Source organism: Amphiura filiformis, chromosome 15 (assembly GCF_039555335.1).
Source record: "Amphiura filiformis chromosome 15, Afil_fr2py, whole genome shotgun sequence".
NCBI classification, from domain to species: Eukaryota; Metazoa; Echinodermata; class Ophiuroidea; order Amphilepidida; family Amphiuridae; genus Amphiura; species Amphiura filiformis.
The window spans coordinates 734,048-746,648 of NC_092642.1; the positions used below are offsets into that span (position 1 = coordinate 734,048).

At 34.7% G+C, this 12,601-nt stretch overlaps 1 protein-coding gene across 1 annotated transcript in view; it reads right to left on the reverse strand.

The window, feature by feature from the left end:
• Positions 1 to 12,601, reverse strand: part of LOC140171121 (TBC1 domain family member 30-like) — a 60,365-nt gene that overhangs the window by 25,401 nt on the left and 22,363 nt on the right. Inside the window, exon 3 of the mRNA XM_072194303.1 lies at positions 9,324 to 9,385. Coding sequence (XP_072050404.1) covers positions 9,324 to 9,385 — 62 coding nt within the window. The remainder of the gene's footprint in view (positions 1 to 9,323; positions 9,386 to 12,601) is intronic.

Genomic DNA, 12,601 nt, shown 5'->3' on the forward strand with positions numbered 1-12,601 from the left:
TTTCAAAAAAACTACTTCTGCAATGTTTAACAATTGTTAACATGAAGCCTCGAAACAAAAAAATGACTTGCTGTGATAATTTAATTTTTGTCACAACTGAAATTCAATACTTAGAAGCAAAGCATGAAAATTAGTAATTGTGATATTTTTACCTATTTTTTTTATGTCAACTTGTAGTAGTTAGCTAAATATTTTACTTTTATGATCACCTGTGTTGTTAACTGAAGCCTCCGAAACACAAATCGCTTGAATTGCCAATTCTAAAAATAACTCCAATTTCTGTGAAACTTGGCTGGGAGGTTCCTTTCATCAAGTAGTATTTGTACATGAAGTTAGACATTCAAATTATTTTAGGAACCCAATTAAAACTTAAAAAATATGTTTAAGGTTTGGAAATTTCCATTGTAAATGACACTTGATGTTAAAATTTTCAAAACTGCAATTACAAACATAGCAAAACATGGTATAAAATTTAACTTATATCTGTTGACTTACTTTGGAATGGAATTTCACATGTATTCCAGCTTTCATGTCAAAATTTTCTGAGGTTATGTAAATACATTTTTCTTAGATTTTAACCAAAATGTTATGCAAATGTCAAATTTTTTATTAGAAATCAAAAGGTTTAAGCCTTGAAACATTATTTTACTTGAAATTAAGTTGCTTCTATGCATGATTTCAGTAAACAGAAACATATTTAAGTGGTTTGAAATTTTGACCCTAAAAATCAAAAGTTACACCCTTTACCGTGAAAATGACCATATATGAACAAAAATATGGTAGTTGGCATGGGTGTGCACCAGTGGCTGGAAGTATGCACTGTTCTATGGGGCATTGTTATCATACACATTTTTGCTTCTAATATCTATACCGCTAGATATCTCTTTATTTTAGTAGAAACAGATTGTTGTACTGGCTAGGCCTCAATTTATGATAGAAAACACTAATGTGATAAATCGGACCTCCCACCTTTAAAATGTATTTTAGTGAAGCTAAAATGTAAAATGTTCAGCCAAAAGAGCCGATTAAAAATAATTCCCTTACATTATTGTACAATGTCCATTTATGGAATTAAAAACAAAAATATGCATAATTTGTGAATAATTATTCTTAACAGCTGATATTAAGTGAACTTTGCAAATAAAGCGCACTGCTATTTTTAATGTCATGCGTGGAATAAATCTAGTCAGCCATAAAATAGTATGGTTACCTCAGAGAAGATATATTACACTTCCCACAATGCATTTCTTCTATTTCAATTTTCTGTAGTGATTTACTCTCTGCAACATGGGTCGATATCACTCGATAGTGACGAAATGTACCTCAACGCACAGAGCAGTAGAGCACATCCAGATCTTGTAAAATATGTTGTTGTTTTTAAATCAACCCAGTATATTCTCAAAATGAAAACAAAGGCAACCTGTACAAAGGAATGGGAGTGACATTTGATCAAAGGAGTTGATGTATCATGTTGCAAAGGATTCTGGGAGGGTAATATATCTTCTCTGATGGTGACCTTTTTCACTAAAATCTGGAATATTAGCTCAATACAGTCCATATATCATGTATGGCTAATACAGTCTACGCCTTGTAAAAATATCTTCACACTCAAATGTAAAAGGTCATGCCTCAAATATGGCTGAAGTGTGGTCCAATATTAAGTGTCTTTAATGGACCTTAAATTAAAACTTGTTCTCTGAATTCTCATTTCCAAAGGGTTTCCCCAGAGTGAGACGATTAAAACAGAAAATATGCTTCTAAAAAATTTGAATTATATTTAAAGGGAGAGGTGAGCTGTTTTGCTATAGGCTGACAGTAAAATTGTTTTGTTGGGAGTGGCCTTCTTTTCCTTGTCCTTTGTCTCCAAATCTGTTTCTCACTTCTCTTTCCATACAGGCCACCATGCTTATATAGGCTTTTTAGCCTGGCTTGAGCATTTTGTTTGAGCCTGGTCTCATCAGGACCCAAGTGTGTCTCCACACGGAGCGACTGTTTAAACAAACAAACAAACAATATTTACTTTACCCTAAAACATGTTTTTGTCTATGTTTTTGCACAAAAACTAAGTCCGGGAGAAAAAATGTGAACAAAAAGTGCACATTAGGGGTGGGCTAGAACTATCTCGCGATGGCCTGGCCCAGAGACCAGTATTCCAGCACACTATGCCATCCGAATCACTGCCATTCCTGAGACTTATGTGCCTATATGTACATTTGTGTCAAACACAATCATGTGCGTGCCCTCGCAACCACCACAAATTGTGGCATTTGTCAGTGTAAGGGTTAAAGGTAGAATAAAGGGGTGGGTCTGTTAAACTTTTAAAAGTTTAGGATATCCACAGTAATACTGAAATGCTCCTACACTGTACATGTATGCATGAAGATGCAGGTGATGTCAACACCAATTTATGATGACAATGATGATACCAACAATGAGTTTATAAATATGTAAAATATTCATCTACTGCATACATACGATACCAAAAAGTGCCTCAATACTGTGTGGATTGTATACATACATGCAGACATGGTGCCCATTTATTAGTCTAATCTTGCCTGCCAGTTTTAACCAAGCATTTTTACCTGTTAAAGGTATACAGTTGTGCCAGTTTAATCAGTGCTAACATTTTCACCAAGATTATTGTATAGTTCTTTCTTTTACAAGTTGATATAGTAGTAACTTGTAGTAGGTTTATGACAAGGCACATACAAGCTAAGGTGTCCTATAATTAAATGTAGAAAATCAATCACACAACAAAATAATGTATAGACCTATAAATTTTGCATCATAATTTTTTGCATTTCAAATTTACCTCCTGTAGTTTTTTAAACAATGAAATATCCACCCCAGAAAACACTTATTTTTGCATGATTTGAGTGTTCATATATCTATTTCACCACATAAATTATAATAATCTAAGTGGGGCGATGTCTAGAATATGATATAGAATGGGTGATGATGATGATGATGAGACGCCAATGGTTTTCACTGGATCAACACATATGCCCTACTTAACCTTAGCTGACAAGCTTATAGCCAACTACAAATATTTACAGAGCCTTGATCCATCAAGTCTCTGCTCTGACCTTATCATCGTTTATGGGGAGGGGGGGGCCTTAATGGAAAGATGGGAGTCGGCATGTGTGACCGAAAAGGATATCAAAAATACTAGTTTTAAAAATCAAATGGTTGGTTTGCCCAAAATAGTGGATAGTGACGTTTTCACATATTTTTTGTGGGACCTGAGAGCACATCAGACATATTGAATTACATTTTGAATATGAGGAATGTCCTTCTGATATCAAATAATTTTGATTTTTTGAAATTTGCGATATAAGACACATTTTATGGCAACTGATTAAAAATTGAGAAAGCCAGGACTCGTCAACTGAATTTTGTTCATATACTCCGCTTGCCTGACGATGAGCCAGTAAAAGAGTATGCATTGTATGTCCCAACTCATGGCAAGTGGAAACCCAGATGGCAACGAACCTTGTTCTGGAAATATATCCAGTGTCTTTTGGGGGATATGGACAGCATGCTGAGTCAAGATCAACTATCAGCAATGGCTCAAGACCGATGTAGCTGGAGGAAACTTGTAGTCGCCTGCTCCGCAGCCGAAGGATGATGATGATGATGACTTATTATTTTCTCTATTTTGAGACAAGTGGTCACAGGCCAATATCAAAAGTACATTTTGGCACTGCGAATTTAATTATATTGCAATTATGGTTGATAATTATTAGTAGGTTTTTAGCGGGTTCGCCGTTGGACAAGTTTAGAACTGTCAAGCTTTCGTCAGGAGTAGCTCTGACTTCTTCAGGACAAAATACTTAAGTATGAGACATGTAGGCCACCCCTTGCCTACTGATGGCTCTGAAAAGAGCCGTTCACTGAAGACTGCCCCTTAAGTCCGCTAAAAACCCACTAATTGTTATGAATTCCCATTGTAAAAGCCTATCCCACAATTATGGTTGATTTTATACATCGTAATAATGCAGGGGTGTTCTTTGTTTGTTCAGCATCATAGTTAGGATGACCAAAGTAAGAAAGTACCGTAGTAAATTAATGTAATTAAAATGTCATTTCAAAGAAAATGTCAAATAAAAATCAAATAATTAAATATTTTGCAATTCTCATTTTGGATGCGGGAGGGAAACACTAAATCAATATGTGAAGGGCCTTATCCATGTCTGAATGTGTACATGTACTATTTACTCTTGCAGTTCATGATGTATGCCGTCATGTTTTCAAACTGATGTTCATTACCATGATTATCCATGGTAAAAATAGCAGGCCCCTGAGGAAATTCCTTCACATCAAGTCTACAGTATATGCTAAATTCCATTTGGAGTATTTAAAAGGTTAATGGTATATACCAAGATGCATATAGTACATTATAGATCTTTAATTGTCCATTGTCACCATGTTTACTGTCACATAGCTTAACTGATTCATTTATCAATCATGTCTGCAGTGGTTTGCTGGGCAAATTCACCTTCATCAAGTCTCAAAATCACAGCACATAGCAATAATGTTGTGCAAAAGTGGGTTTAAAGTAATCTGGGGTTTCTCTCTAGAAAACTAATAAAATATTTTCTTTTAAACGCCATAGCGTAAAATATCCATCAAATTTCAATGTTGTTATTCTTTTATTCAAAATGTCAAAATATATAATTGCCAGGAAAGATTTCTGCACATTTTAAGCCAAAATAATGAGGTAATGTAAAAGAAACCCCACTGGCTATTTTAGTTTTTTTTTTTAAACATGGAATTCTATGGGGGATGTAATGTCTGAATAGACTGTCAAAATTGCTCGGTTGACCTGACAAACAACAGATTTGGTTGAATAAGGTGTAAGTTGGGACATGCGTAAACTTAAAATACATACCGGTATGGCAAAAAAAATATCAGATCTGAAATTTTTTTCACTGCATGTTCCTTTTAAAAGGAGCAAGAATTCTAGTGCCGGCTGTGATCCATGACAACATAGATTTCGAGTGAATATTTAAGTGTTGCTCTACATTACTCAAAAGTACATGCCACATTTCATTAGAAATTGATTTGCATTTCACCATCATCAGTGCAGTTAGGCCCAAAATAAATTTGTTTGTTTGTCCACGTCCGACCGACCGTGCACCCTGGTCCCGACTGTGTTTTTTTAATTTTTTTTATATAATTTGCGTTGAATGTGCTAGTAAAACAGTGGTTAGTATAAATTTTTAAAAAGAAAATGTAAAGAAAATGAACAGTATAACATGCAGAACCATCTCAAGAGTTAAACCAGTAAAGTGCTGTGTGTTTGACTTATTTACCAGTCTTCAAATTGTCAATTTCAAGTGCAATATCTGTAAAAAAAAATATATAAAAAAATCCGACCTACCGACCCAACTGTTTCATAAGCCTTTATGGACAAACAAACAATTTTTTTTTTTGGCCTTATTTAGGAAAAAAGGTTGGCACACTTTGCCTATCTTTTGGTATATCTCTGCCCCCGCTCCCCAATTCAATGTTGGACCAAGCCATGTTGTCAACAAGTCTGTGAGAGACCCCCCCCCCCCCCACACACACATTGAAAGATGGGGAGTGGGGAAGGGTGAGATACAGGGGGAGTCTGTGCTTCACATATTATGTCGCATGCATGTTTCAACCGGCTTTCCAATTTTGATAGGGCACACATATTTTAACTATTGTTTTAGTACACATGTGCCACTGCCATCTATTTTTTTTCCAGGATTGCACTCTACATGTATGTGATTATCTAGAATCACTCACTGATGCATCAGCTACCTTCCAAGGCTCTTCAGAGGGGACATGTCATTGAGTGGAAACATATTTTTGGTTTTGGAGCAAAGCTATATATATGTGCATCAGATCAGTGTACTTAATACAGGGAACAACAAGCAAACACCTTATTCGATATCCTGCTTGATGAGGATACTGTAATGCAGGGGCAAAGAAGTGGGTGAACAGGATGGATGAAGTCTATGGGCCTGAGGGTTCAGGGTCCATGGCCCCCAAGGCTCTTGCTACGCCCCTGATTTAATGTACATGTACATGTATGTACAAATTTACTACAAAATGGCTCCGAAGAATGAGAAAAATATTTATAAACAATTTTAACAATGCTTCTAAGACCACATAAAATTTGAAAAATTATTTGACATCCCCATATTTTTGAATAAGTGAGAAGGGAGGGAGGTTATAATTTTTGGCAATAATTACACTGATACAGCAGTTTCCACAGCAGTTTTTTTATGGGCCTAATTCTTTCTTCTTCCTGATAAAGCAGCATTTGATCAGCCGAAAGTTTCTATGTAGCAAACCCCATATTTATTTTTCTGTTTTATATTGCTTTTGCTTTTAGATACATTTTCCAGTTGATGACATATGACAATAATTATTCTTTATATATGATGTCACTAGGGATGCCATCTATATAGCAGGTGAAATATCTGCTATAAAACCAGATATAGTTTCATTCCTAATTGATATTCATACTTCAATGGGTTTTCCATACATGTTTTTAACCATGTACACCCAGCACAAAAAGTAACGATACTTTGTGTAAGCTGCCATTCCTCATTTGTCGTTAAAATAAAAACAAATATCTGAAACATAAATTTTGTTATGAAAGATGTCTTCTTTATAATATGACACTACATTTGTGAAAATTGAGCAAGAAACAACTGAGATTTAGGGCCAAGATGACTGCTTTCATCCCAGTCAATAGTTGAAGTTGATGATATTGACAACTACATTGTATAGTAATGATTGTTTGAGCACACACTGTACTGTGCACTGTATGATGAAATTTTAAGTTCTTTAAAGTGCAACATTTGATTTGGATGATCTGGATCTAAATTGACCCCTCAATTTTCACAAATTTATGAGAGAAAGAAGACATCTTCCAAAACAATTTTGCATATTATTTTAAACAATGATGGCTCTAAAACTTTGTAGTTACTTTTTGCTGAACCATGAAATGGTATCAGCCTATATGAGTGAATGTTACTAGCTTACTTACTTACTAGCTTACTTACTTACTAGCTTACTAACTGACTAACCAGTTGGTCTGAAATGGACATATCTCTAAATGCCACGAAGGTATGACCCCATGAGTGGTGTCATATGAAAGAGGAAAACATAAAGAATATAATAAAATATTTCCAAACGTCAGAGGTCATCCTGGGGTCACAGGGGTCAAAAAAGGTCATTTTAACTGAAAATGCTCCGATTGAGCTCAAATTCAAATGCAATGATCCTTGTGACATTCTAAGCATGTTTAAAACATTCAAGCATTTATTTCAGGTCATTAAGGGGTCATAAAGGGGTCAAAGGTCAAGGTTTTCAAAATGCTCCAATTGAGCTGAAATTTAAATGCAATGATCCTTATGACATTGTAAACATTTAAAAAATATTTTAAAATTCATTTAAGGTCATTAAGGGGTCATAAAGGGGTCAAAGGTCAAGTTTTCCAAAATGCTCCGATTGAGCTGAAATTTAAACGCATAATGATCCTTATGACATTCTAAACATGTTTAAAATATTTTAAAATTCATTTAAGGTCATTAAGGGGCAATAAAGGGGTCAAATGTCAAGTTTTCAAAATGCTTCAATTGAGCTGAAATTTAAATGCAATGATGACAGTGGTATAGGCCTACCACAATATACTGCCGAAGCCACATGGTTCAGCTATGGTGCGGTTATCGCTCTTGTTTTTGCTAGGTGTACTACACGCACATATAATGCGTCTAATATGCTGTATATTTCTGGTAGACTGTTCAATGAAATACATACATGTATCCCACAGAATAGAGAATTGGGACTCGCGACCATGCCTGCCATCTTTATTCAAGCATACAATTTCAAAAGCTTCATGGATTGACAAAATCATTGCCCGGGAATGATTGCAAACACTGTGTCTTCAATTGGAAGACTTGTCCTTCTTTTAATTTTCCAATTGGAAATTAGCAGTGGCTGACAATAAAAAAAAACTCTCAAAAGCAGGACCAAAACACTCAAAAGTTAAGACCATTAAAAAAGCAAACTGAACCACTCCTGAATAATGTAAGACCAATTAGAAGCCAAATTGAACCCATCCACTTGAGTTAAGTACTTCTTCTTATTGTGACTGTATTGACTGATCCAACTGTATTCATCCAATTCTCCGCTTATATTCAGTACAAAAGCCATCCTTTAGCTTGTTTTGGGCCTCCTTTTGAGTGTTTTTTTATTGTCAGTATAAGAATACCTGGTAATGATTTTTTTCCCCAATCAAATCAAATTGAAGATATGACCTCAAAAAGGAGTATTTCGTGATCCTAGCATCCTCTTTTTATGAAATTTTTCAGTACATATCCACGAAAAAAGCTTATTCTCAAAATTTCAGTTGATACCGATTTTGCATTTGCGAGTTATAATGCATGATTAGGCCAAATAAAAAAATAAACATGTTTCACGTCCCCTCCCGCTTCCTTTTTTGAGGTTTCCTCAAATATATTTTTATTTTTTGAAATTTAGCTATAACTTTTCAAAAAATATGTCTAGGAAGTTGGGATGCTTTCTATAGCCTTGTTAAGATACAAGAAACATTTTAGGAAGGTTTTGTGATCATTAGAGGGGTGTAACTCCCAGAACAACAAATAAAAAGGGCCTCCTCCTTTTCTAGGCATTATTGTATACGCTAAAACAGCTCTAAGTATGGGTATTTACACTTAATTTTATGATAAAAAATAGAAAATAAAAAGCCTCCTCTTCCTCCTTTTTTTTTCAAAACCGGACGTGAAACATGTTTTATTTTTACTTGGCCTTATGTATGTGAATTACACTGCTCCATAGACAATGTGTTGTAATTTCGTTCTGGTATATACCAGAAATTACTATTCAAATTTCACGACAAATTAATCTGCAAGAAATTTTTTGTATATATCATTATGTAGCCAGAGGTTTCCAGTGATATAAAAAATCTCAATTTTTTTTGAGAAAAGTGGGGGGATGCATGCTGTGGATCACGAAATGCCCTTTTAATCAGCAACACAAGGGGTGTAGATTTCAAATGGAGTCGCCATTCAGGTAACCCTGCAGACGACCACAGACAACAAGTTTCAAATTTTATTTCAAAAATGTAAATTTTCATGATCATATTTGGAATCAGCATGAAAAATGCATTAAAATGAGTACAAACAAACCTTTTAATATTGTTTCGGGTTTTTTTAAGATAGCTTGCAATATTTTGGGAAACTATCTCAAAACTTGAGACTTTTACGCTGAAGCTTTACATGGCTTGCACACAGAACATTAAGGAATTTCTCAATACTGACCTGTCTAAATGCTTTCTTCCCTGGCAATGGTTCAATACTAAATTTCAACCGAGCATCGATACCTGTACAATATGAAAAAAAAAGACAATTCAAAAGTTATGTTGTATTAAACGTACATAATATTCTAAAATATCTGTGACTGTGATCCAATTACATCATCACTGGAGATTTCCACTAGCAATTGGAGGAATTTGACAAGTATAGTTGTGTTGATTTCCTTCATTTTTTTAATTTTGTGACAAATGCTGCATGTAACTTTAGATCATTTCATATTTTAAAAAGAAACAAACAATGTATGACAGTCTAAACTCAATCTGATTACCATACAATTGTCAAAGATTTAGTTTGAACTATATTTTAACAAGTTCTATTTTATTTCACAGTCCATTCCACACATTGTACATACTGTACATGACTTCTCCAATACAAAAAGAATTGTACCTTATCAGGCGACAATAAGAGTAAATTAGAGTACATTTCTGGTTTCTTACAAAGGGGGTATTACACCAGTCGATAAATGTGTGTCTATTTTTGCATTTTTCTCAAAAACTAAAAACACACTGGTAACAAAAATTATGTATATTATAGGGGCAAGGAATCCAATTACTACACTGGAATTTCAGTGTCCCACGACAAGCGGTTTGTTATTTATGATAAGAAATAAGGTACCCCTAGGATGTACCTCATTTCCTGTCATATATACTGAACCAATTGTCCTGAGTCACTGAAATTTCAGTGCAGTAATTGGATTCCTTGCCCCAATAATATACATGTAACTTTTGTTACCAGTGTGTTATTATTTGTTGAGAAAAATGCAAAAATAGTCACAAATTTACCACAGGGGTGTAGTACCCCCTTAAAAGATATAAGATACAATTAATTCTTTGTATTTGTGTGTAATTATATCAACACCATCTGTTATCTAGATGACGACACATCATTTCTCTTCTTCTGACGACACATGACATTTGTGGCTTCTTTATTGCCTTATTTTTACAGCAACAGTTTTTCACAATTTGAAAAAGTCCAGTTGGCATTTAGAGTCAAGAAGCTAATTCACACAAGTTCAGCTTTCCACCATACATGCTATGTAAATTTCTAGACCCACAAACACCTTGCTCGTTTCACAAGCTTAAAATATTGATCAAATTTTAGTTTGTTTTGTTTCATATGGCACCACATTACCTGCCTTTTTGTAAGCATATAATGTCATGGAAGTATCTAATTATGTTATATCCACATTAATTAATGCAAAAGACATGTATACAATAAGGATGAGCTGTAAAAAAACAATCATATATGTTCTGTAAAGATTCGCCTCAAATGGGCTATAGGGTAATTTCACTATAGCTCCCTCCTCTAAATACCAACATTTTCGTGGGTTTTTTTTTACAGGACAGCATTTTAGATTTTCTACATTGTAAATACGGTACCTGTTTTGTAAATTGTTTTTGACAAAAGAGACAAAGCAATTTTAGAAAGCCCTAATGTACGATTTCTTTCAAATCTACTTCGTTATTCTAGATACTTAAAATAGAGATAGGCTGTACATACTGTCAAAAACAGGGTGATGTTACAAAAAGCTTAGGGTACTAGTACTAGCTAATTTAAAGTAGCTGGGATCCTCCTGAGCATTTTATCACTTTCAAAATCAGTTAAAAAATGAGACAGTGCCAGCCAAAAAAACTATGCATACAAAATTGGTAAAAAACTCCAAATTAAACGCATTTGACCTCAGTATACATGACCTTGAACCCCACCCCAAAAAAAGTAGCTAGAGTTTCTGACCATTACCCACCTACATATATATGCATCCCGAAAAACTGAAGACAATCAGGCCATCCATGCCCTATAGATACAGCATCCGGACATTGCAAAAACAGTATGCCTCGCGGTGGAGGCATAAATATCTTATAAAAACAATTTTTAAAAAAAATTCCGCATTTGTTTTTGAAATTGCCATGTAATGGGTTTTGAGACTAAAACTGTTATTGTTCAACAACTTGAAGTTGAATACCTTTTATACACTTGGTATCATATCTATGCCTACATGTAACTAGTATGTGCACATAAATTTTAAAAGATTTCTTCATTAAAATTATATTATTTAAAAAAAATTATATTATAAATACCGGTATATCATTATCATATTATTCATTATTATTAGTGACTGATAGTATTATTATTATTATTATTATTAGCCCTTGATCATCCACAATACTATTGATCAATAATACTATACAAACTCAGTGTCAGTCACCAATTGTGTTGGTGCTCAGAACTTGCTACCAAATCAGACGGCTTAATTGATCTCTTCGCACATTTGGTGTCAAAAATAGGAAGAGCTACCATTTGATGACATCATCAAATGAAATGGTCATAGCAACTACAAATAATCACTACAAACATTGAGTATGCTCACGGATCTGTACAGCATGTGCATATATACATAATTCATTGATGTGACCATTGCATGAGGGTTCAAATACATTGTATGCACCGTTAATAGTAGGGGTGAAAATAGTGATTCTGTGGCCAAATCACGGGTAATAAAATTTGAAAGTGGTTTCTTGTACTTTGATGTGTGAGGAATCATTTAAAAAGTATCCACCCCAGTCAAATGGTGGGAACTCCACATAGAGGGCGCTTTTTAAAATGGCCACCAAAATGCCTAAAAATGGTAAAAAATTGCCACGATTGTGTGATTTGGATGCCATAATGATGAAAATGTAATGATTTTTTAAGATTATGAAGAATTGAAGCTCAGCTTAACTGGCACTAGGGCTCTCAACTAACAGTTAATGTACGGTACTTGGGTACCGACTGAATTTTCAGGTGGGAATCTGGGTACCGAATATACTTGAACAAAAAATACAAAAAAAAAAGTTATAGGCCCTACATGTACATGTATTACTTGTTATTCAAGGTTGGAAACTGGAGAAATACTGCTAAAAAAAATAGAATTACGCTGTTCGTGATTAAGGTGGCCCCCACAACAAAGGTTGGTAATACTATAACAAGACCAAGTTTGAAGTTGATCAGTGATTGCAAACTGGAGAGGGGATTAATGGAAATGTAGGGAAAATATGCAAATGAGCTCATTTAAAATATTCTGCAGCTCAAACGCTCCCAGGTGAGGTGTCAGTGGCGTAAATTATGAGATGTCACAAATAGGATCAAGTAATCCGGTGTCAGGACGTTTCGCCCCACACCAGTACATACCACTACCAGTTCGCCCCAATACACGTACATACCGCGACCAGTTCGCCCCAATACAC